Raw genomic sequence first — 27,931 nt, forward strand, 5'->3', positions numbered from 1 at the left:
TTACATAAATGTATTTTTCTGATTTCTGTCGCTCACCTGGCAGGTCTATCGCCACAGCTCGGTGACCCGCGGCAGCCAAAGCCTCCAGAGTCCCGATCTTCAGCCAGTTTTCCGAGGAGAACCGGATCCCGTGCAGCAGCAGCACGCAGAGGTCGGCGGTACCGCTCGACGGAAGCGCCTGTCGGTAGAACAGCGGCTGATCCCCGCAGATCTCCACCCGAACCGAGCCTTCTAACATCCGAACCGTAGACATGATGATAACTGATAGAGACGAGAGCGAAACAAACACAAGAGCAAAGTTCACCCGCAAAACACTTCGATTTATATCAACAAACAACGTTACAATACGTTACAATGTAAAGTATTCGATACATTTGTTTATTAAAGTTGAGTAATTCACATATGAACCATATTAGTATAGCATAGTAAAGTATTTTGTACCAGAAAATAAACTAGTGCAGAGTCCCGGAAGACGGTCAGTTTTACCAGAGAGACACACTGGCCTCTAGCGGCCATGGCAACAATTACAACAACACAAACATTTACCTCAGTGACTGTCATCATAAAGTTAGCCAGCTTTTATGATAATTATTAATTAAAGATTAATTTATTCTTACATGACCGAATTACAACGAGCTTTTAAGATAATTAGGGTGTTTACTAACTACGTAGCATAAACAACACGATCATAACATTTCATCCATTAGCCTGCAATGTGGCTAAATTGTTTTGGGTTATTTTTGAATATATTTGTTGTTTTAATGATGGCAAATTGCTCATATTTAGCTTTTCACACGTTGAATTGGTTAATTTAGATGGAGATTGGAATGTAAAACTCTATTTGCATAATAGATTGCGGATATCTTTGTTGAATCGAATGCGGTGAGAATCGGTTCATGGAGATCAACATGAAGCGATCCGATCACAAAGCCTCTTGAGTGTATTTACATGCGGTTTTAATGTGGTCAAAGTGTTATATAAATGTGATCAGATCACTTATAAACCCTGTAATACCAGATGTAAATGAACCATCGAGTCAAAATAGCCCTGTTTCTTTTGTAAACGAATCTTTTAAATCAAGGCGAATCGTTTTTACTCACTATAATCTTGTTTTTCTTTCACTGAAGTCCCACCCTTTAAAAGCTTATTTATTTAGGCGATTATTGTTTGTTTCTATAGTTTGATTAAAAAAGAAGAGATTTGGAAGGAATGCAGATTTTATGAAGCATAATACGATTCGTTTTGGTTTAAATCGGTTGAATGATTCTATGAGTTAACGACTCCTAAAGAGTCACTTTTTTAAACGGCTAAGGGAGAAATCCATAATAGGATGATAAGAAAAAATAAATACAAAAAGCAGATTTTATCAAGCATAATACGATTCGTTTTGGTTTAAATCGGTTGAATGATTCTATGAGTTAACGACTCCTAAAGAGTCACTTTTTTAAACGGCTTAGGGAGAAATCCATAATAGGATGATAAGAAAAAATAAATACAAAATGCAGAACTGGATAGATTACTTACAAATTGTGATTCCAAACATGACAAAAAATGTAGTTACATAATCCACTACATTAGCCTATATTTAAAGTAATGTAATCTGACTACTTTTGGATTACTTTTAGATTACTTTTTTGAGTTACCTTGTTTATCACATTGATAGAATATTCTTGTTGATATAAAAATACAAAGAGAAAAAAATGTATATCCATTCTTTGTAATCAACAACATGAAGTGCGTTAAATATTATGTCGGGGTTTCCTAGACTGGGGTTTGTGAGTTTTAATTAAATCATACAACTTTTCAAAATAAAAACAATGAAAATACAACGCTACTAAAAAAAGATTACCTGCATGTCATGTGACCATTAACCAACATCAGAACTTAATAAATCAATTTTATTATATATTAGTATTATTTTTTATTAAGAACTTAATTTTAATATTGACCTAACTTACAAATTAAAATCTCAGGGGGTACTTGAATATTTGGTGTCTGCATGTAAATATAAATATGCTGATGTTTTTCTCAGAATTGTGACTTTAATAAAACAATTAAAAAATCGAATTGCCACTTTTTGACAACTTACAATTCTGACTTTATAACACACAATTCAGAGAAAAGTCAGAATTGTGAGAGAAAAAGTCGCAATTACCTTTTATATTTAGTGGCGGAAACAAGCCTCCATAAAACAATTCATTAAGAGCAGGGGGTGAAAACTTTTGAACAGGACGATGTGTAAATGTATTATTTTGTTTAAAAATCATATTCTTTCATTTAGAATCTAATTAAGTCAGCTAATGGGCTATCAGGTAAAATGGGCCAAATAAAGTTGTGGCATCATATCTCTTAATTTATTTTATTTATTTTACAGCCAATCACATTAACTGATCTCGCATTGCTGCTTAAACACTTGTTGACATGTAACAATAGTTTTGATTGGTCTGAGTTTTTTAAGGTGGGCAGGGCAGAGTTTTACATGAATATTATTAGAAAAATAGTATAAGGTAAGTGAGCCTGACAAAGTAAATTTCACCCATCATTAATAAGGATACTAAAGAAATTATAAGTAAGGTTTTTATGTAAAAAGAACAATTTTTATGTAGAAATGGCTGGTTAAGCGAAAATGGGACAGTTTTCAGCTATAATGGGACACAGTTTTCAGCTAAAATGGGACAGTTTTCAGCTAAAATGGGACAGTTTTCAGCTAAAATGGGACAGTTTTCAGCTAAAATGGGACACAGTTTTCAGCTAAAATGGGACAGTTTTCAGCTAAAATGGGACAGTTTTCAGCTAAAATGGGACACAGTTTTCAGCTAAAATGGGACACAGTTTTTTGCTAAAACGGGCACAGTTTTCAGCTAAAATGGGACACAGTTTTCAGCTAAAATGGGACACAGTTTTCAGCTAAAATGGGACACAGTTTTCTGCTAAAACGGGCACAGTTTTCAGCTAAAATGGGACACAGTTTTCAGCTAAAATGGGACACAGTTTTTTGCTAAAACAGGACACAGTTTTCAGCTAAAATGGGACAGTTTTTAGCTAAAATGGGACACAGTTTTCTGCTAAAACGGGACACAGTTTTCTGCTAAAATGGGACACAGTTTTCTGCTAAAACGGGACACAGTTTTCTGCTAAAACGGGACACAGTTTTCAGCTAAAATGGGACACAGTTTTCAGCTAAAATGGGACACAGTTTTCAGCTAAAATGGGACAGTTTTCAGCTAAAATGGGACACAGTTTTCAGCTAAAATGGGACACAGTTTTCAGCTAAAATGGGACAGTTTTCAGCTAAAATGGGACACAGTTTTCAGCTAAAATGGGACACAGTTTTCAGCTAAAATGGGACAGTTTTCAGCTAAAATGGGACAGTTTTTAGCTAAAATGGGACACAGTTTTCTGCTAAAACGGGACACAGTTTTCTGCTAAAATGGGACAGTTTTCAGCTAAAATGGGACACAGTTTTCAGCTAAAATGGGACACAGTTTTCAGCTAAAATGGGACAGTTTTCAGCTAAAATGGGACAGTTTTTAGCTAAAATGGGACACAGTTTTCTGCTAAAACGGGACACAGTTTTCTGCTAAAATGGGACAGTTTTCAGCTAAAATGGGACACAGTTTTCAGCTAAAATGGGACAGTTTTCAGCTAAAATGGGACAGTTTTCAGCTAAAATGGGACACAGTTTTCAGCTAAAATGGGACACAGTTTTCTGCTAAAATGGGACAGTTTTCAGCTAAAATGGGACACAGTTTTCTGCTAAAACTGGACACAGTTTTCTGCTAAAATGGGACAGTTTTCAGCTAAAATGGGACACAGTTTTCTGCTAAAACGGGACACAGTTTTCTGCTAAAATGGGACAGTTTTCAGCTAAAATGGGACAGTTTTCAGCTAAAATGGGACAGTTTTCAGCTAAAATGGGACACAGTTTTCAGCTAAAATGGGACAGTTTTCAGCTAAAATGGGACACAGTTTTCAGCTAAAATGGGACACAGTTTTCAGCTAAAATGGGACAGTTTTCAGCTAAAATGGGACACAGTTTTCTGCTAAAACGGGACACAGTTTTCTGCTAAAATGGGACAGTTTTCAGCTAAAATGGGACACAGTTTTCAGCTAAAATGGGACAGTTTTCAGCTAAAATGGGACAGTTTTCAGCTAAAATGGGACACAGTTTTCAGCTAAAACGGGACACAGTTTTCTGCTAAAATGGGACAGTTTTCAGCTAAAATGGGACACAGTTTTCTGCTAAAACGGGACACAGTTTTCTGCTAAAATGGGACAGTTTTCAGCTAAAATGGGACACAGTTTTCTGCTAAAACGGGACACAGTTTTCTGCTAAAATGGGACAGTTTTCAGCTAAAATGGGACAGTTTTCAGCTAAAATGGGACAGTTTTCAGCTAAAATGGGACACAGTTTTCTGCTAAAATGGGACAGTTTTCAACTAAAATGGGCTGCATACACATACACTTTTACACAGATTGTTTTTTTGTCAAAGATGTTCTAATCTTTAACAAAATGTTTGACAAATGTTTGACAAGCATACATGCACACAAAAGACACCAATGCACAGAAACACAAACCAACACAACATGATCAATTCATTTTTAATTGGATTTTTTTAATGAAATATTCGTTCAACTTTCTGTTTAATGAAATACATTTATGGTGTTGTTGTGGCACACTATAGACAATTTTACTGTTAAAAATAAAATGATTTCAGCAGAAATTACCTGTGTTGTTCTCTTTTTATATTGGCATTTGCTTTGTTTTATATTGGCCCAAAAATCCAATTAAAAATTGAATTGATCATGTTTTGTGTGCATGTATGCTTGTCAAATATTTAGATTAAGTTACAAAACTTGTGTAATCTAACGAAATGCATTACAAATGACTCTTTAAAGCATGTATTTTGTAATCTTTAGTGAAATAAATTTTTCCCAACCCTGCCCAGCACTGAGAATGACTAGTAATAAATTTATTCTTTAATATAAAATAAAAAGTTGTTATTATTATTATTTAGGTATTAATAAACAACACTGATTATGATTTATATATTATGATTATGTTATTAATGATAATAATTTTGATCATTGTTTGTTTGTTTGTTTTTGGCACATGATTACTTCATCCGGATCCATTGGGAAATGTCCCGTTGTGTCAGCTCAACAGAGTAAACACACACCCACAGCCCCCTTCATCAATTCATCCCGAGGGAAAGAATCAAAGTCCCTCAGACGAGCTCTGCTGTTGGAGGAACGCAGCTCTTATACCATGATCTCACTCGTCTTTCTCACAGCTCTGGTGCTTTGTCCTGATGCAGTTCAAGGTAAGCTTCAGAAACAACGGGGTCTTTTCACATCGAGTGCTTTGATACTTTTAATATTGTGTTTTTAGACACAGAGTGCGTACCTCAGATTGCTAGAGGTTACCAAACAGCCAGAGAACATGTGTTACTCCTTACAAGTATTTACCATGGTAACCAAGGTTCTACTCTAACACCCTAAAACATCCTATAATTATCAATTATGATTTTATAGTTACAAATAACTGTGTTATTTCGGCTACAACTATAGTTAACATGGTATATTTTTGTAAGGAACAGAGTCGATTGATCCATATAAACAAGGTTTATATAAATATGGTGTTTAAAATATAATATTTCAGTTGAGTAACTCTCACAAACAAGGTAAAAATTTGGAATTGCCATGGTAAATTAATGTTATTCATTCCTATGGTATAGGTATATATATATATATATATATATATATATATATATATATATATATATATATATATATATATATATATATATATATATATATATATATATATTTATAAAGGGTTTAGGTTAGGTAAAGTAAAATGGTATTTCTATCACTTCCACAGTATTCTTGTAACCAAATGTTTGTGGCTTGTTATGTCATTATTGTGCCTTTTTGCTCATGCATATGCTCATATGGACGTGTAATAGATTTAAACACAAGCATATGTGTTCCAGCTGTGTCAGATTCTGTTTACTGTGATGTTATTTGGGCATCACCGCATGATCGTGCCATGCCACTGGGAATTTTGTGGAACAGATGTAGTTTACAGATCCAAAGGTCATGTGTGTTTAAGCACCTCTGAGCGGACACACACAAAATTACAGCGTTTTAAGCCGGCACAAAAAAAAGGATAATTTGCTAGAATCACTAATAATGTGTTTTTTTTTGACCATGGCAATTGCATGTTTTTGTACAGCAACTGTTTGGATCATTGATGGACAGAAACTAATGATTGTTCTCCAGCTCAACACAGTTAGTCTTATTGTTTAAATCTGGTGTTGTTGATTTACCGCACAGAGTGCCATGTTTAACACACTCAAATGTGTGTAATATGATAAAACAGTGCTACGTTACCTCACACACACACACATGAGCGGAAGAAGCGGAAGCCTCGTCTGACAGAATAAAAGCTCCACTGCTCTTGAGCCGTGTGTCGCAAGTCTCTCATTAGCAATCGCTCCAGTAACGCTAATAAATCTGTAATACATGAGCTCACCCATTAATATGATTTATGCCCGAGTCCCGTCGGATTCTTTTGAGGTGAAGACAACAACTCCCATGTTTCCACGAGGCATCATCAAGCTACGCCTTTGTTTTGAATAAGCGACCTCTAGCGGCGAAAATTACATATTGTGCCTTTACAGTTTTTTACAGACACTAGGACACATTTCTTAATACTTAGGTCACTTTTGCAAAACTCTTCACACAGTGAGCACAACAGAAGTCTATGTGGGCTAAACTGAGGATCAATTACCATTGCTTTGGCACAAAATGCATTCAATGACTACATCCCTCAAATTTCATGAATTCTTTTCTCACTCAGACACAACAACTGCCAAAACTCTTTGTACGTACAGGCCAATTTGCACATGCTCACATACTGCTTTCAAAACTGTTAAACTTATGTTCAAAACAATAACATAATACAAAACTGAATAAGACAGCAATTTGCTACATTCCTACAGTAATATTTTAATGAAATATATTTTAAATCTTAAAATTAAATGCTATAAAAACAATTGGACCAGCCACAGCTGATTCTCATTGTAGATGGTGGATGGTGTGTATACGAATTCTTGTATTTTGGAATTACGTTGTTTTGAAATAAACAACGTAAAATATTGACGAATTCTGCATCATGTCTGATTCATTCCAGAAACATATATTGCAGTGAATTATAAACAGAGATGTGTCCTTTGTATAATGCTACATGTTGTTAGTGTTTTTAGGTCATTGTTTTGTGGGTGTCAAAGTGTGTTTGTTGGCTGTCCACTTTTGCTAGTGTTCTGGAAGAATGAGTTGATTTGAGACCTGAATAAAGTGTTTTGGTAGTGGTAGTGCATTTTGAATGTGAAATGAACTGCTTTGCCAAGCTGAAAGTTGGTTAGGAGAACTGTGTGAAGAGTTTTGCAAAAGGGACCTAAGTATTGAGAAATGTGTCCTAGCGTCTGTAAAAAACTGTAATCTTAGTTACTGTTAATTTCACAAAAAATATTTGTTAAGTAAGGAATAATTGACGACGAGCTGTTGAAGTATTAGAAAATAGTGCACACCTGAGGGCGTAATGCGAATCGGAGTTACACCTCAGGTGTGCACTATTTTTCAATAATTCAACGTCCCGGATTTTAAGATTTAAAATATTACTGTAGGAATGTAGCAAATTGCTGTCTTATTCAGTTTTGTATTATGTTATTGTTTTGAACATAAGTTTTTGAAAGCAGTATGTGAGCATGTGCAAATTGGCCTGTACGTACAAAGAGTTTTGGCAGTTGTTGTGTCTGAGTGAGAAAAGAATTCATGAAATTTGAGAGATGTAGTCATTGAATGCATTTTGTGCCAAAGCAATGATAATTGATCCTCAGTTTAGCCCACATAGACTTCTGTTGTGCTCACTGTGTGAAGAGTTTTGCAAAAGTGACTTAAGTATTGAGAAATGTGTCCTATATAGCGTCTGTAAAAAACTGTAATATGTGAAATTTGAGAAAGAGCTAAGACGTTGCTTATTGAAGACCCAGAGAGTGCATGTGGGGAAGGAGCTCTCTGATCGTTCTCTCTGTCACTCAGATAACATGTGTCCTGTCACAAGCACAGCAGTCATCTGTTCTACATCACTCATAAATCACAATAACTCATCAAATTAGGCTTTGGCGGGACCAAAATTAGTTTTGGCGGCCGCCCAAAAAATGTCAATGCCGGAAAAACCCTGACTACAATTACCACACCTCAAAACATTGTTCAGATGGTGTATTTCAAGACGTTTTGTCCTTATATTGCTTGTGTGTGTCGGACTAATTTCTTACACATCACCTCCGTTGCTAATTCCAAAACGCCATTTTAGAGCTAGTAACGGTTTGAGCCACTGATATAATGCCGTTATTAATGCAGTTATTAGAGAGAGAGATTAAGTGTGTATTACATGAGTCTGTGTATCTGTCAACAGTGTCCAGCCGCAGCGTTTCTACTAATAGCAAAACGTAAGTTTATCTGCTTCAAAAACAGCGGCGTTATTACCTCGCTAGTGAGAAATTTAATGTAGCTTTTAAGTCGTTAAACTATTTTACTGATAACATTCAGTACATTTACATGGACAACGATACTCTGATATTAATCTGATTAAGACCATACTCTGATTAAGAAACTACCATGTAAACAGCGATTTCTAATGACCTTAATCCGGTTAAAGCCATACTCGAATTAAACAAAAATCGAATTAAGACATGTGGAGTATGCCTATTTTAGTTGCATTATCTAAGTGCATTGTAGACATGTACACACCTTAATCTAACTATTAACGTCATGTTGGAGTTTTTTCCGCATTTTGTGACAGGACACACACATACACACAGGCACACACACCAGACAAGTGCATAGGGGAGGGCTTTGGGGGCTCATATCAAAAGTGCCCCTCTCAACAATCATCAATAATATTGTGACAAATAAAACAGAATTTGAATTATAATTAATATAACCGCGCGTACAAAACCGTAACAAAGCGCTCAAATTCCCGTTTATCTTTAACGTATCTGTCAGTCTGAAATGTCGTTGCCATGGCGTGTTGCTATGGGGCGTGTCTTGCTTGACTGCTCATTCTGACACGGCCTCCTCGATATTTTCTTTCTTTGTGTTGTAATAATTCTGCTCATTGTAAAAGTTATAAACAATACATTTGTATCTGTAATCCCATATTCATAATTGTCTGCTTACAACAGCGGTCGGGAACCTCTAGGCTCGCGAGGGCCATTCAGTGAACGCTTGTGGCTCAACGGCAGAAAAAAAAAAATACAAACAAACACGATTTTGAAACCTTAATTTTCATCATTAATCAAAGCTATTATTATCGAAATGTAGGCTGTCAAGAAGGAGGCAAGATGGGCAGTGTCTCTTAAAAAAAACTGAAAGACACAATACCTATATAATATTACAAAAATAAAACAACATATACACTCACCTAAAGGATTATTAGGAACACATACTAAAACTGTGTTTGACCCCCTTTCGCCTTCAGAACTGCCTTAATTCTACGTGGCATTGATTCAACAAGGTGCTGAAAGCATTCTTTAGAAATGTTGGCCCATATTGATAGGAGAGCATCTTGCAGTTGATGGAGATTTGTGGGATGCACATCCAGGGCACGAAGCTCCCGTTCCACCACATCCCAAAGATGCTCTATTGGGTTGAGATCTGGAGACTGTGGGGGCCATTTTAGTCCAGTGAACTCATTGTCATGTTCTAGAAACCAATTTGAAATGATTGGAGCTTTGTGACGGTGCATTATCCTGCTGGAAGTAGCCATCAGAGGATGGGGACATGGTGCTCATAAAGGGATGGACATGGTCAGAAACAATGCTCAGGTAGGCCGTGGCATTTAAACCATGCCCAATTGGCACTAAGGGGCCTAAAGTGTGCCAAGAAAACATCCCCCACACCATTACACCACCACCACCAGCCTGCACAGTGGAAACAAGGCATGATGGATCCATGTTCTCATTCTGTTTACGCCAAATTCTGACTCTACCATCTGAATGTCTCAACAGAAATCGAGACTCATCAGACCAGGCAACATTTTTCCAGTCTTCAACTGTCCAATTTTGGTGAGCTGGTGCAAATTGTCGCCTCTTTTTCCTATTTGTAGTGGAGATGAGTGGTACCCGGTGGGGTCTTCTGCTGTTGTAGCCCATCCGCCTCAAGGTTGTGTGTGTTGTGGCTTCACAAATGCTTTGCTGCAGACCTCGGTTGTAACGAGTGGTTATTTCAGTCAAAGTTGCTCTTCTATCAGCTTGAATCAGTCGGCCCATTCTCCTCTGACCTCTAGCATCAACAAGGCATTTTCTCCCACAGGACTGCCGCATACTGGATGTTTTTCCCTTTTCACACCATTCTTTGTAAACCCTAGAAATGGTTGTGCGTGAAAATCCCAGTAACTGAGCAGATTGTGAAATATTCAGACCCGTCTGGCACCAACAACCATGCCACGCTCAAAATTGCTTAAATCCCCTTTCTTTCCCATTCTGACATTCAGTGTGGAGTTCAGGAGATTGTCTTGACCAGGACCACACCCCTAAATGAATTTAAGCAATTTGATTGGTTGATTAGATAATTGCATTAATGAGAAATTGAACAGGTGTTCCTAATAATCCTTTAGGTGAGTGTATATATATATATAATATATAAATTACATTAAAAAGTATAAAAATCACTCATTTTTATAAAGTCACACTGTCCAACAGCGACACCTGCAGGTAAAGTTACAGCGGTTGTCTGAGCCCATTGATTTTAACAGACCCACGAAAGTCGCGCTATGATTGGACGTCGGACAGCGTAGCGTGGCATGGGGACGTAATGACGTGCCATTAATCGAGCTATGTTCTGTAACATGTAAAACGGGAACATGAACGTAATATTCTAAAAGCAACTCATGTAAACACCTTAATCAGAATATTGTCTTATTCAGAATAAGGGCAATAATTACATTACTGCTGTCCATGTAAACGTAGTCATTGTCAGAGCTGACAACACGTTTCTGTGCGAGTGTGTGCAGGGCCTTTGCTAGGGAATTCTGGGCCCCCTGAAAAAACATTGATGTGGGCCCCCAACGCCCTCCACTTATATCATATATGGTATATATACGGTCACGGTAGGCCTGTATACGGTGGCCCAGTGGTGCAATATAAAAAGCAAACATAAGTTCATAACACAACGGAAATGCTCCCGACCACTAGGGGGCTCTCTGAGCGCAGTAAAGTTGCCACTGTTCTATAGAGTCGGCAGTCTTACAAAGATATCAACAGAGGTGGACAAAGTACACAACTCCATTACTTGAGTAAAAGTAAAAACACTATTGGTTAAATATTACTCCATTACAAGTGAAAGTTTTAAAGATAGATTTTTACTTAAGTAAAAGTACAGAAGTTCTTGCTTTTAAATGGACTTAAGTATCAAAAGTAAAAGTAAACGCATTATTTTATTATTGTTTCATTGTTGTATGAACGCACGCTGTGCCATCATGGGGGTTTAAGCCAGTCATGCTCCATTTAATACTTAACTCATTTATATTCTTGCTTAAAAGTTACAAAGCTCTTATCAAAGTCAAAATCATACTAGAAAAGAAAGCTTTCTACATTGTGTTTATTTGAGGATTATGTAAAAAAAACATTTCTGAAAGGACTTCAGTTAACATTATTAGCCCAACTACTTTTTTGCATGCTAACTAACATCATTGTCGAACGTTACCTATGCATTAGCGCTGTATCCACAAGGCTATGGCAACTTAAAAAATCATTTGACCAACCATATTTCATACCAGTGTTAATTTTGACAGCAAATTTTGATTTAGTTTTTATAGTTTTTGATTTAGGTTTAGTCATAGTCTTTTGACTATAACATTTTAGGCATCTGAATTGTTTTAGTTTTAGTCTATAATAAGATTTTAGTAGAATTAGTAGAACTAAAATTCAGGTCTGGCATCTGAGAGGCAACTTTCTGTGTGCACTTTCGTGTCGTTGCACTAATTCAGACTTATTCACGTCTGCTCTTCTTAATTTTAACTTTTAAGTATGACCATGGTTGCGCGCACTGCGTCTGGGAACTGCCGCCTTCTACTGTATTTTGCCATCAATTGATTAGTGTTCAAAAAATCATTGAGCTTCATGTGATCCTACAAGAGTGATTACTGATAGGCTGTCTGTACAAAAAAAAAAAAAAACTTTCAAAGCGGCTACAACTTTCTACTTCGAGGGCCTTGATAGAAATGTAATGGAGTAAAAAGTACGATATTTGTCTTTCAAATGTAGTGAAGTAAAAGTCATAAGTTTTAGAACATGGAAAGTACAGATACTCAAAAAGTGTACTTAAGTACAGTACTCAAGTAAATTTACTTAGTTACTGTCCACCTCTGGATATCAATACCCCAATTAGTTTTAACATGTAGGCTAACCATTGTTTATCGTCATGAAATATTAATTCAAAATCACCTACATGCATTAAAGTTGCATATTTATGCTCGAGAATGCTTTGACCCGCTGCCCCGGCGCATTACGCCTAAGGGAACGTCTGCGTTTAGGGGCCCCTATAATTGTCACCACCTTTAACCCCACTAGCAACAGCCCTGAGTGTGTGTCCGGACTATGTGTGTGTGTGTGTGTGTGTGTGTGTGTGTGTGTGTGTGTGTGTGTGTGTGTGTGTGTGTGTGTGTGTGTGTGTGTGTGTGTGTGTGTGTGTGTGTGTGTGTGTGTGTGTGTGTGTGTGTGTGTGTGTGTGTGTGTGTGTGTGTGTGTGTGTGTGTGTGTGTGTGTGTGTGTGTGTGTGTGTGTGTGTGTTTGAGTGGGAGCCAGAGCGGGAGACACCGTACATAAAGCGTAATTTTGTGGCAAAAAAACAGAAATAATTTGAGATTATCCTATTGTTTACTATATTCATTTGGGTTATTTTGCTGTTGCTGTTGTCGGCTGTAAGGACCATGTGGCGGAGTGATATGAAACTGTAATGCGGTCAAAACCTGCTGGAACTACTTTAGCCGTGCGTTTCCCTGAAAATAACTGCACACCTTAGAACGTTCGTCAGCCAATCAGATTAAAGCATTCAACAGCCCCGTAGTATAATTATGTTTTAGACAGCATTGTTTTCATTTAATAACTGACACGAAAAGTCATCGATTTTGGGAGTTTTAAGAGTTTCAGCTCAATTTCTTTATTAATAATTAAATCCAAAGTGGTGGAGGCAGGTACAACAAGACAGGCACACTTTAAGAAAAAAATGGTTTTCATGTATGATTGCAGAAAAAAAAAAATGTTTGTATTGAACATTGATGGAGCAACAGATTTTGTGTGAAAATAAACCATAAAAGTCTAAAAATCGTATAAATGTACGAGGTGGTGAGGGGGGCTTTTACCCCACAAACACACACACACAGACACACACACACACACATACAGACACACATACACACACACAGACACACACACAGACACACACACACACACACACACACACACACACACACAGACACACATACACAGACACAGACACACACACAGACACACACACACACACACACACACACACACACACACACACACACACACACAGACAGACACACACACACACACACAGACACACACACACACACACACAGACAGACACACACACACACAGACAGACACATATGTTTGTTTTTGTGAAATGTGGGGACATTCCATAGGCGTAATGGTTTTTATACCGTACAAACCGTATTTTCTATCCCCTTACACTGCCCCTGCCCTAAACCTACCCAACACACACACACACACACACACACACACACACACACACTGCCCCTGCCCCTAAACCTACCCAACACACACACACACACACACACACACACTGCCCCTAAACCTACCCATCACAGGAGACTGTGCAGTTCACTTTCTGTGAAAAAAACCTTGTTCTGTGTGATTTATAAGCATTTTGAAAAGTGAGGACATGGGGAACGTCCTCATATTTCACCCTCTTTTTGTAATACCTATGCCATTATACACATTTGTGTCCTGATATTTCACAAAAACATGCCCACAGACACACACATACACACACACAGACACACACCCACACACACACACAGACAGACACACACACAGACACACATACACACAGACACACACAGACACGCACACACACACACACACACACAGACACACACACACTGACACACACACACACGCACACACACACACAGACACACACACACACACACACAGACACACCCACAGACACACACACACACAGACACACCCAGACACACACACACGCACACACACACACACACACACAGACACACACACAGACACACACAGACACACACACGGGGCAAAAGATACAAATACTTCAGATAAAATATGTTTTTACTTTTTAATAATGTCTAAGTTAATACTTTGGTCAAAACAATCACTTTAGCAAAGTTTGAACTATTTTCTGTTTATTTTGATGAATAAAATAATTCATTTTTTTGCAATAAATATGCCGTCATTACAGTTTTTTTTCGATTGCTAAAGGAAAGTGAGCACAACTGGAGCTACATGTGCAAAACTCTAACTATAGTCTGCACTAGCAACAGTCACCTGAGCTAAACAGTTCACATCAGCTGCAAAACTCACTCCAAGCAACACAATTCTTCACACAGGCTCAAAATGCACAACCCTCACTGAGAAAACACACACTGTCACTCAGAACACACTGAGAGGAAAAACACTAGCATCAAACACAGAAAATACAAACTTTTCATCTTTACAGTTTGAACAATTTCAGTGACTTCATACAAAGTCATATTTTCTTCAAAGAACAGAGTGACATTCTTTCACATGATTTATTTACATTTTTAGAACATAACAATTCTTTAAGGTAAATGAAAATTAGCAGTTTGCTTCAATAGTCTGTAGAAATTTACGGAATTACAGTAATGAGAAAAATATATATGTGTGTGTGTGTGTGTGTGTGTGTGTGTGTGTGTGTGTGTGTGTGTGCGTGCGTGCGTGCGTGCGTGCGTGCGTGCGTGCGTGCGTGCGTGCGTGCGTGCGTGCGTGCGTGCGTGTGTGTGTGTTCACTAACAAGTCTAAAACAAGACACCTGCTTAGCCTTTCCGCTGAAATTGCAATCAGCAGTCTTTGAAAGGCACAAGGCTGAAAAGGCACAAAACTATTCTGTTTTGAATGTGTGGTTCAGAGTTTTAACAGCAGTGTGTTAGCATTTGAACAAAGTGCTGTAAATCCACAGTGTTGTGCAGGTTGTGGTTAAAGTCATGGGATAAGTGTGTAGAGTTTTAAAAACTGTGTTCAAGCAATGAAAAACGAACTAGAGTTTGGTCCACATGAACTGCTGCTGTGCAGACTGGAGTTCGAGTTTTGCACATCCAGTCGTTTAGCAATCTGTAATACTTTACATATTCTTCTGTTATTGAAAAACTGTAGCTTTTGTTACCTTGAACAAAACTGAAAATCATTAAGAAGACCTTTGTCTCAAAATATTGTCAATAATTGTAAATCTACAACATCAAATATTACAGTTTTTTACAATTGCTATGACAATTTTTTCAATACTTTTAACAATTTTCCTAAACTCTTAACGCAGTTAGCACAACATCTGTCTGTGTAGGCTATACAATTAACACATTTATTGTTACTTTTACACAAAATGCATACAGTTAACACAAATTTAAAATGCTTTAACTTATTTTACGCACAAGCTCAACCAAGACCAAAGCACTGGATTTTTATTGCCAAGAAACAAAGAAACAAAATGCATGCATTTACTAAACCCAACAAAACAAAAATGTGGAGTCTTCAAAATACACACAATCTATGATCAATAAAATATACTGTCTATTGTATAAGGGCAGACCTGACACATAAAATAATGCAGTTTCTGTAATTCCATCAAGTGTTGGTGTTTTTATGACATTGTGCTATGATTGACTGAATGTTCTTGTTGGAAGAGAACATGTGTTAGCGTTTTGGTAGAAATAGTGTGTTAGTTTATTATTGTATTTTGCAAATTAGTGTTGCAGTTTAGTATACAATGTGTGATTTTGAGCATGAAAAAGCAATTGTGTGATGTAGGTGTGTTAGTGTGTTAAGAGTTTAGGAAAATTGTTAAAAGTATTGAAAAAATTGTCATAGCAATCATTAAAAACTGTAGATCAAATAAGAGTAGAATCATCGTCGCGGATCAGACAAATTTCCACGTGCATCTTGAAAAGCGGATGTTTGGGTGTGAGGCAGGTGCTGAGGCAGGTTTTTGTGCTGTCTAGTGGTTTAGAGGAAAGGCACCTTTAGCCCTGTTGTTCCCTCATGACTGTAGTGCACCTCTGATGTGTTTTAACAGCACACCGCAGCGCACTGAATGATTTCCAGCGGTCCGAGGGGAGAGAGCTGGTTCTGAAGTCCTGGAACGTAAACCGTCTGACTGAACTTCCATTGATCACTTTGGAGGATTGTGCTAAACGCTGCACGGAGAGTCCAGAATGCAGGTCTCAATCCCTCACTTTTACTTATAACTGAACGAAAATGCATTCATTCAATTTTGTTTGTTAACTTTAGTACATCTTTGCATGTAATCTCATAACTATGTTGTCTTATGCAATTTCAAAATACCTATTAATTTTAAATGTACACTCTAAAAAAAAAGGCGCGTAATCATAGGGGAACCTTTTTTAGTGCTATATAGCACCAATTTTGGTGCTTCAGTGGTTCTTCAGCGGTTCTTCAGAGGTGCTATATAGCACCTTAGTCAAAGAACCGGTGAAGAACCTCTGAAGAACCGCTGAAGAGCCTCTGAAGAACCGCTGAAGAACCACTGAAGAACCGCTGAAGAACCTCTGAAGAACCGCTGAAGAACCTCTGAAGAACCGCTGAAGAACCGCTGAAGAACCTCTGAAGAACCTCTGAAGAACCTCTGAAGAACCTCTGAAGAACCGCTGAAGAACCTCTGAAGAACCTCTGAAGAACCGCTGAAGAACCTCTGAAGAACCGGTGAAGAACCTCTGAAGAACCGCTGAAGAACCTCTGAAGAACCGCTGAAAAACCTCTGAAGAACCGCTGAAGAACCACTGAAGAACCGCTGAAGAACCTCTGAAGAACCTCTGAACAACCGCTGAAGAACCTCTGAAGAACCGCTGAAGAACCTCTGAAGAACCTCTGAAGAACCGCTGAAGAACCTCTGAAGAACCGCTGAAGAACCTCTGAAGAACCTCTGAAGAACCGGTGAAGAACCTCTGAAGAACCGCTGAAGAACCTCTGAAGAACCTCTGAAGAACCGCTGAAGAACCTCTGAAGAACCTCTGAAGAACCGCTGAAGAACCTCTGAAGAACCGGTGAAGAACCTCTGAAGAACCGCTGAAGAACCTCTGAAGAACCTCTGAAGAACCGCTGAAGAACCTCTGAAGAACCGCTGAAGAACCACTGAACAACCGCTGAAGAACCTCTGAAGAACCTCTGAACAACCGCTGAAGAACCTCTGAAGAACCTCTGAAGAACCTCTGAAGAACCGCTGAAGAACCTCTGAAGAACCGCTGAAGAACCTCTGAAGAACCGCTGAAGAACCTCTGAAGAACCTCTGAAGAACCGGTGAAGAACCTCTGAAGAACCGCTGAAGAACCTCTGAAGAACCTCTGAAGAACCGCTGAAGAACCACTGAAGAACCTCTGAAGAACCGCTGAAGAACCTCTGAAGAACCGCTGAAGAACCACTGAAGAACCGCTGAAGAACCTCTGAAGAACCTCTGAACAACCGCTGAAGAACCTCTGAAGAACCTCTGAAGAACCGCTGAAGAACCGCTGAAGAACCTCTGAAGAACCGCTGAAGAACCTCTGAAGAACCGCTGAAGAACCTCTGAAGAACCTCTGAAGAACCGGTGAAGAACCTCTGAAGAACCGCTGAAGAACCTCTGAAGAACCTCTGAAGAACCGCTGAAGAAGCTCTGAAGAACCGCTGAAGAACCACTGAAGAACCGCTGAAGAACCTCTGAAGAACCTCTGAAGAACCGCTGAAGAACCTCTGAAGAACCTCTGAAGAACCGCTGAAGAACCGCTGAAGAACCTCTGAAGAACCGCTGAAGAACCTCTGAAGAACCTCTGAAGAACCGCTGAAGAACCGCTGAAGAACCTCTGAAGAACCTCTGAAGAACCGCTGAAGAACCTCTGAAGAACCGCTGAAGAACCTCTGAAGAACCTCTGAAGAACCTCTGAAGAACCACTGAAGAACCACTGAAGCACCAAAATTGGTGCTATATAGCACTAAAAAAGGTTCCCCTATGATTACGAGCCAAGAACCATTTTTGGTGCCATATAGAACCTTTTTTTCTAGAGTGCACTTTAAAGTAAAACTTTGACAAGTCATGAAAGTGTAAAAATATATATTTTTTTATTTGAAGAACACTACAAGTGCACATTCAATATATTTAAGCACACGTTTTTCACATGGGAATAAAATTTGTATTTATTTTTTTACATTTTTTACAACATGTATTTGAGTGCATGTTTCTGATAAAAATGTGAACTTTACAGAGCTTTCAATTATGAGTTTCGTCCATCTGTGGCGTGTAAACATCTGCCCTGGGTGGGCGACGGAGACAATGCAGATGTCAAGAGAAACGTGAACTGTGACCTTTATGAGATGAAAGGTGAAAAATTGCTTCTTAAAATTTGTTACATAAAGTATTATAAAGTTGATTTCAAAGATGATCAGGATATGCATCAAGTCATCAGCCATTAAAAACACATGACGCAAGTGCCCCTGTAGCAGAGGTGGACAGTAACGAAGCACATTTACTTGAGTACTGTACTTTACTGAAGTATTATTTTTTAGGGAAACTTTTACTTTAACTTCACTACATTTGAAAGACAAATATCGTACTTTTTACTCCACTACATTGGGGGGGTTTCGCACTTAGACCAATACACACAAAATGTCAAAATTTTCATTTTGGAAAGTATTCACGTAAACAAAGTTGATTATGTCTTAAGTGAACGTAAACAGTTGGGGGAATTTCGGATGTGTATCAGTGTGTAGGATTTGTGCATTCTGCCTTAAAGTGACAGCAGCTTTGTAAAAAGCTTTGTAATTTTTAAGTATTTAAATAAGTTCAAGGTAGTCGTATGGAGCATCACTAATGGCATAGCATGCATTTATACAATAATGCAACAATAATAAAATAATGCATTGACATAAAAAAGGAAATTTACTTTTGATACTTGAGTACTTTTAAAAGCAAGTACTTCTGTACTTTTACTTAAGTAAAAAATAGTTTTTTTTCACAACTTTCACTTGTAACAGAGTAATATTTGACCAGTAGTACTTTTACTTTCACTCGAGTAATGGAGTTGTGTACTTTGTCCACCTCTGCCCTGAAGTCACATGTTCATAATGTTCTTCTCTACTCAGTGTATGTAAGGAAGTGCATCATGGGTAAAGGAGAAGACTATCGAGGGAAAGTGTCGACGACTACGAGTGGACGAACTTGTCAGCAGTGGTGGTCAAAATTCCCTCATGATCACAGGTACGATATCAGACATCATACACATGTTTTCTGCTAGTTTCAGTTCTCATGTTCACGCTGGGGCGATTCTAGGATTTTGATTTTAGTAGGGCTCAGCCCCCAGTGAGGGTATGAAAAAAAAAATTGGTAAGACTTTAGTTTAGGGTCCAATGCCCACTATTAACTAGTAGCTTATTACTATGCCCATCGAGAACATTTTGATTTCTATGATCTACACATGAGCATTTTAAGATGTTCTGAACGCCAAAAAATTAGATAACAATAGCTTGAAAACCATGTCAGTGGCAGATATGACTGATAACGTTTTTCCATTTTCGTCAGTGAAGACAGTAAACATATGTTTAACTGATATTTATATGTTTTATGAATAATTTTCGAAGGCTTACAGGAAAGCTAGGTAACTAAATTTATTAAATTAATTCACAATATGCACACATTCATTACTAATGCCCAATACAGGCTGAAAAAATTGCTTTTTTATTTACTGAGAGCTACAAATCTTGGCGTGCTCAGTTGGGGACACTACATTTTTCTACATTTTCCTACTAAATATCCAAATAAATCTAATTATTAAACTAAATTAACCATATAAACTAAATTACTGATCTAAAGCCAACACTGTCACTGTATGATAATTGAAATGAACTGATGACATCACCGTTTTCTCCAAAATGGCTACACGGCTGAATAAAATTATGCTTCATTATTTTCCTGCACTGAAAAAAATGATTCGTTGAATGTACTAAAAAATTTTATCGTAAGTAGTCGCAATCAATTTATTTTATCTCAATTTAAACAAAAACACATGCAATTCCCATAAAACCATTTTTTTTTTTTTTTTTTTTATTAAAATCAAAAAAATAAATGTAAATTATTTAAACAAGCACAAATGAATTATGCTTAATTTAATCGGGCCATAATAATTTTTTCAGTGTGTTTAACACTGTAAAGCTGCTTTGAAACAATCTGCATTGTTAAAAGCGCTATGTAAATAAAGTTGACTTGACTTGACTAGACTTGACAAATGGAATTATTAATGTACAATATGCACACATTCATTACTATTAATCTTATGCCTAATCTGAAGAAAACAGCTTTGTTAATATTTTTGTTTGTTAATTATAAATGACATAGGCCTATTTCAAATCAAAATGGCGAAATTAGACAAAAGTTTATTAATTTGCCTGAATATTTTTGTCATTTGTTTAACATTTCTGATTTACAGAAGCAGCCGTCAAATATGAAATGTTTAGATTAGCTTCATATCTCACACTTGACGTCGAGTCGCGCTGCTAAAATCCGCGCTCAGCAGCTTCTGTGAACATAAAGCCCGCCTAACGTTACTCTGATTTGATTGGTTTTCTCAAATATTTTGAGATTGACGAGCGGTGACAGACCAATGAGAGTCAGATCAACACACACACACCTCTGCTTCTGACGTGCGCTCGAACACGCTGATAAAAAGACGGGACAAAGCCGAAGCCTCCCGCCAGTTTCTATGTTTGAAAGGTTAATCACACATTGTTTAGGGGGGCTGGACAGAATTTTAGGTGGGCTGAAGCCTCCCTAAAAAGGGCCTAGTGACGCCCATGTGTTCACGTCCAGCTCCTCGTTGTTTAAATATCAAAAGCACTAGTGCATCTGCTCACCCATGGGCATCTGGTCTGAACACCAGGTGTGATCAGGAGCATTGTTGGAGTGTTGCTATTGTGAGGAACTGAAAACCACTGACCATTGACCAACACACACCGGCTCTAAACTCAATAGTGCAGTATTTGTGTGTTATTTAAAGGGTGTGTTAGTAATATGAGCCTATAGGCGGTGCACAACGCGCATACACTCTGAATATTACACACACAGGGACGTGCAGCAGCACACACACACATTTTTAAATATTAAAAATAAAAGGATTCCTCTCTGGAGAAGCGTTCAGTCTTTCCTCATGTAAATAGTGAATCCTCTCATGGTGCAGCACAACTGGCTTTTAAAGGGAAAGGGACTCTGATTGGTTTATTGCTTGTTACGCCCAAAACACACCCATAACTCATTAAGAGACAAGGGACAACCCTTTTGGACCATGTGTCTGGCGTGCAGACTGATTTTCCCGTTGTTAAACTAGCAAAAGTGGATTCGGAGCTTCAGACCATGTGCTCAGATCGTTAAAATAGGGCCTCATGTAAGATAAGTTTACAAAAATGCAGCTTTATGCAAAGTTTTTGTTTTTTAATCATATATTTGTGAGACAGCAATTCTTACAGTAGTAAATACTTACAACTGGTCTCAAAAGGTGTTTGGACACTTCAAGGTCATTGCATAACATACAAAATATCAAGTTGCATCTGAAAACAAATCATGCACACGCTTTTCTCAGAATGAACTATTGCAATAGCATACACTGATAAATCATGTGCATTAAGATCAAGAGAGTGTGTGTTAAGAAAGTAAACCCGAAAGAGTCTCTTGTTCACTAAGGCTGCTTTTATTTAATTAAAAAAACAGTACAAATAGTAATATTATGAAATATTATTACAATTAGTAGTTTTCTGTTTAAATATATTTTAAAATATAATTTATTCCTGTGATCAAAGCTGAATTTATCATCATTACTCCAGTCTTCAGTGTCACATGACCCTTCAGAAATCATTCTCATATGAGGATTTGCTGCTCAAGAAACATTTATGATTATTATCAGTGTGGAAAACAGTTGCTTAATATTTTATATTTTGGTTTTATTTCAAGATACTTTGAATAGAATGTTAAAACAAACAGCAGTAATGTCCTTAATGTCACTTTTGATCAATCTAAAGCATGCTTGCTGAGTACAGTATATATATTACTCTTTGATTCTTATAATGATATTAGAATAATGTCGCCACTTTGTAGATGGACTCCGTCTGCTACTAACGGCCTGGAGCTGAACTATTGCCGTAATCCAGATGGCGACCGCATCGGCCCGTGGTGCTACACGACTGACCCAGAGCGCAGATTTGAGAGCTGCGAAATCCCCCAGTGCAAAAATGGTAAGGCTAAATACTCAGATGGGTGCATTTTAAGTGTTTTCTCTCTTTTACAGTCTTGTTTTGAGCACTTGTTTTTTGTGTGTTTCTGCGTTAGAGGTGTGCATCAATTGTAATGGAGAAGACTACAGAGGTCAGGTGGATCACACGGTGAATGGTAAAGAGTGTCAGAGATGGGACCAGCAGTATCCTCACCAACACATCTACCAGCCAGAGAAGTAAATATAACACAACTAGAGATGACGGTTAGTCTCAGGTCTTTCCGATTCCGTTTTGTTGCACAGGCAATAACGTCAGCCGAGAGTGACACACTCCCGCCTCCTCTCACTCACTCATCTCATGCACTTTAGTCATCCAGAAATAGTGCTGAGGTCCAACTAAAGATATACTCAAGTATATTTGATTGTGTATATTAAATTCAAGTATATTAAAGTGGAACTACTGCTAGTATACTTTAGGCACACTTTAAATATCTTGCATTTAAAGGAATTTTAGTGGCATCTAGTGGTGAGGTTGTGAATTGCAATCACACACCGCTCACCCCTCCCTTTCAAAGCACACAGAGAAGCTACGGTGGCTGACACAGGACAAAGATGTCTTCGTCTGAGACAGCAGAGAGTAGCTAGCGCTCTGTAGAGAAGTTTGTCCCTTTAGGCTGGCCATACGTCTGGATTTTGGCAGGACAGTCCGGATTTTAAGCCCCCTGTCCGGCGTCCAGCGCAACCTCAAGCCGGATACTCATTTGTCCTCCTTTTTGGAGTTGCGCTGAATCGGCCTAAAAAAACCCGCTCTAAAATCTTTATTTGGACGCAGCAGCACAGCGTCTAATGCCGTAAGATCTCTGGTCAAACTAATGATTGGCTGAAAGCGGTGTCAAATAAATATCTGATATATCATTGGTTAAAAGCGTAAACAAGCCTCCACGGCGTGCTGGCTACGTCATATCATAACATTAACATGCTGAAACGTCAGATGTCTTCAATCCGGAATGGGCAAAAGAGCATGAATTTATATCAAAAAGCAGTGTCGCTGTGAAGTGGACATTAGTAATCAAGGGAAAGCCGCTATTGACCAACATGCCAGCATGGAAAAACATAAAAGTTACCGAAGAGCCCCAGGTACCGAAGGACCCGTAGGTCATTTATTCGAGAAGCAAAATCACCTCAGGACGACAAAATCTCCACTGCTGAGCTTTGTAAAGTCTATCATAATCATGAGGTCAAGCTGTATAAAAGAAATACATTAATAGCCAAATAATCTGGCACAGTGCCAGAAAACATAACATTTCTGGACTCCTGGAAATAACAGAAATACTTAAATAAACAAATAATGAATGTAAAAAATAAATAAATACACATTTCAGTTCTTAGCAAAGAGCCGCCTGTGCTGCTAACTTCTTTGTTAAAGGATTAGTTCAGTTTTAAATAAACTTTGCTGATAATTTACTCATCCCCATGTCATCCAAGATGTCCATGTCTTTCTTTCTGCAGTCGAAAAGAAATGAAGGTTTTAGATGAAAATATTCCAGGATTTTTCTCCATATAATGGACTTCAATGGGCTCCAAACGGTTCAAGGTCCAAATGACAGTTTCAGTGCAGCTTCAAAGGGCTTAAAACCATACCAGACGATGAATAAGGGTCTTATCTAGCTAAACCATCGACCATTAAAAAAATAAATAAAAAGTTTAAGTTTTATAAGCACAAATGCTCGCCTTGCTCTGTTCTGTGATGCGCTTTCGTGACCTCACGTAATACACAATTAAGTTTAAAAGGTCACGCTTGACGTAGGCGGAAGTACAGAGTCAGTGTTTACAAATGTGCAGAAGGAGGACCATACACACATATTCAAATGTCTTTGTGTCAGTTTTAAAATGCCCATTTCGTGTGCTTTTCCTGGGTGTTTTAATATTAGAAAGCCTGATGCAGCGTCCCAATTCGCCTGCTTATACTACAACCTAAAAGTATGTACTCTTTTTGTGAAGAAAAAGTACATGCTTTTGAGTGTGTAGCAGAAGAGTATGCAAGCTTTGGGACGTACTTCTTCGTCATCTTTAACGGACTCTGTTGCTTAGTTACGTGCATCCCGTCACCGTTTAAACTGCCCTGTCAATCATCGTTACAGTTCAAATCCTCCACATTCAATTTAATTTCCTACCGTATCGGAGAGAAATATAGTCGCACGTTGATCTGCCATTGGTGGGTCTTTAATGCCCTCATGTGTTTGCAGTTTAAATATAAGGATACATTTAAAAGTTAATGGCCAAATGTATCATTACACAAGTTCTCAATGCTGCTGCATGTGAAATATAATGTGGATAATATTGAATAAATATATTTTCGCCAGGTTAAATAAATACTGATAATTGCTCACTCAAACCCCTTTATCTAACCCTCTCTACTTAACCGTCAGTCATGTTTGTAGTTTTTTTTAACACTTTTTATCCGTGTTTGTAGTTCTAATCGAATCCTCGTCCATCTCGCAATGGGTTGTGGGTAATATCAGCCGTTGTGCGCATCGATCTGCACTTCTGACCGGATTCTGACCGGAAATAATAGACCATCCGGGAATCTTTGGAATACTCTTTTCAACATACTACGATTTGGGACATACTCATTATTTTTTCGAATACTATTTAGTACGGATAGTATGCAAATTGGGAACAAAGAACATTTTCGTCCGGACAGAAATTTGTGACTTTTCATAGATTTCCTTTACACAATCCTGAGCAATTGAAACTGTGCTTGCTTGCGCTGCAATTGGATGACGTCACGAGCATTTGTGCTTAAAAAACTTAAACTTTTTTTTTTAAATGGCTGATGGTTTGGCTAGATAAGACCCTTATTCATCGTCTGGTATGGTTTAAAGCCCTTTGAAGCTGCACTGAAACTGTCATTTGGACCTTGAACCGTTTGGAGCCCATTGAAGTCCATTATATGGAGGAAACCCCTGGAATGTTTTCATCAAAAACCTTCATTTCTTTTTCACTGAAGAAAGAAAGACATGGACATCTTGGATGACATGGGGGTGAGTAAATTATCAGCAAAAGTTTATTTAAAAGTGAACTAATCCTTTAAGAACTGAAATGTGTATTTATTTTTCGTATTCATTATTTGGTTATTTATGTATTTCTGTTATTCGGTTCCTCTCAGTGGTCAGTTTTTGAAACGGACATCACAATGTCTTGAATAAATACAAATACTGTGAACAAACACTTTTTTGCCTCTTTTGTTACACATAGGTCTACATCAAGATATATCGTAGAGCAAATTTGTCTGGCAATGAATAGCGTAGGCTATTGCAGAATCACTGTATCATGATACCATCGATATGATGGACAAGATTGTATTGTAGTTGCGAGTACACCAGAGTCCTATTATTCTTGCCTCAAAGTGTCCTCCTTTTTGGTGTTATGGAAAGGGCCACCCTAGTAGAAACATGGCGGCACAAAATGGCGGCTTCACTGTAAGGGACCCGCAGTGTGTGTAGATAGAAACGCCTCATTCTAAGGTAATATAAGCATAACGGTTCATTATGTAAGGTCTTTATACTCCACTGAAAACATAGTAATGTGTGTTAAATATATTCTGTCAATAGATCCTCATTGATATTACACACTGCACCTTTAAACAACTGGTGGGATGCTAATACACTCACCTAAAGGATTATTAGGGACACCTGTTCAATTTCTCATTAATGCAATTATCTAATCAACCAATCACATGGCAGTTGCTTCAATGCATTTAGGGGTGTGGTCCTGGTCAAGACAATCTCCTGAACTCCACACTGAATGTCAGAATGGGAAAGAAAGGGGATTTAAGACATTCTGAGCGTGGCATGGTTGTTGGTGCCAGACGGGTCTGAGTATTTCACAATCTGCTCAGTTACTGGGATTTTCACGCACAACCATTTCTAGGGTTTACAAAGAATGGTGTGAAAAGGGAAAAACATCCAGTATGCGGCAGTCCTGTGGGAGAAAATGCCTTGTTGATGCTAGAGGTCAGAGGAGAATGGGCCGACTGATTCAAGCTGATAGAAGAGCAACTTTGACTGAAATAACCACTCGTTACAACCGAGGTCTGCAGCAAAGCATTTGTGAAGCCACAACACACACAACCTTGAGGCGGATGGGCTACAACAGCAGAAGACCCCACCGGGTACCACTCATCTCCACTACAAATAGGAAAAAGAGGCGACAATTTGCACCAGCTCACCAAAATTGGACAGTTGAAGACTGGAAAAATGTTGCCCGGTCTGATGAGTCTCGATTTCTGTTGAGACATTCAGATGGTAGAGTCAGAATTTGGCGTAAACAGAATGAGAACATGGATCCATCATGCCTTGTTACCACTGTGCAGGCTGGTGGTGGTGGTGTAATGGTGTGGGGGATGTTTTCTTGGCACACTTTAGGCCCCTTAGTGCCAATTGGGCATGGTTTAAATGCCACGGCCTACCTGAGCATTGTTTCTGACCATGTCCATCCCTTTATGAGCACCATGTCCCCATCCTCTGATGGCTACTTCCAGCAGGATAATGCACCGTCACAAAGCTCCAATCATTTCAAATTGGTTTCTTGAACATGACAATGAGTTCACTGGACTAAAATGGCCCCCACAGTCTCCAGATCTCAACCCAATAGAGCATCTTTGGGATGTGGTGGAACTGAAGCTTCGTGCCCTGGATGTGCATCCCACAAATCTCCATCAACTGCAAGATGCTCTCCTATCAATATGGGCCAACATTTCTAAAGAATGCTTTCAGCAGCTTGTTGAATCAATGCCACGTAGAATTAAGGCAGTTCTGAAGGCGAAAGGGGGTCAAACACAGTATTAGTATGTGTTCCTAATAATCCTTTAGGTGAGTGTATAATAATATAATATGCATTAGACATATAATGTCTTTATATCTGATGTTTGTTTACTAGATATCCTGATAAAAGTCTGGATGATAACTATTGCCGTAACCCGGATGCGTCTCCGGTGCCCTGGTGCTACACCACTGACCCCGCGGTGGAGAGAGAGAGCTGTGATATAAGCAAGTGCTGTAAGTGTTTCTGCTCCTTCAGGATACACATTTAATTTCAGGGTATTGTTGTCATGTATTAATCCTAAATATTTCATATAGATTTGCTACTGACATGGCATCATAACAATTTGTCACAATCTTTGAAGAAAATGTTCTATATAGAACCTTAAATGGGTTCCTATCATGGGATCACTTTATGGATTTTGTTTTAATTCATTTTTAATTTTAATTAAGTTGGCTTGAAAAAGATCTACTATATAAAATTCTTCTTCTGAGCCAAAATGTAGACAGTATCTGTATCTCCTACTAGAGCTTTAAAGCTACAACC

General features: G+C 38.2%; 1 protein-coding gene across 2 annotated transcripts in view; it reads left to right on the forward strand.

Annotated features, from left to right (window-relative positions):
• mst1 (macrophage stimulating 1) overlaps positions 1–27,931 on the forward strand; it is a 48,102-nt gene that overhangs the window by 115 nt on the left and 20,056 nt on the right. The window contains exons 2-9 of one of the 2 annotated variants that reach the window (XM_079840868.1): positions 44–184; positions 5,160–5,324; positions 16,393–16,537; positions 18,572–18,687; positions 19,449–19,563; positions 22,447–22,583; positions 22,678–22,798; positions 27,503–27,621. In XM_079840868.1, the coding sequence (XP_079696994.1) occupies positions 44–184; positions 5,160–5,324; positions 16,393–16,537; positions 18,572–18,687; positions 19,449–19,563; positions 22,447–22,583; positions 22,678–22,798; positions 27,503–27,621 (1,059 nt within the window). Of the gene's footprint in view, positions 1–43; positions 185–5,159; positions 5,325–16,392; positions 16,538–18,571; positions 18,688–19,448; positions 19,564–22,446; positions 22,584–22,677; positions 22,799–27,502; positions 27,622–27,931 lie in introns of those variants that run through there. The other variant, XM_079840869.1, reaches the window with a different exon arrangement.

The sequence above is a fragment of the Gobio gobio genome (genome assembly GCF_949357685.1).
Source record: "Gobio gobio genome assembly, chromosome: 17".
In the NCBI taxonomy this organism is placed as follows: domain Eukaryota; kingdom Metazoa; phylum Chordata; class Actinopteri; order Cypriniformes; family Gobionidae; genus Gobio; species Gobio gobio.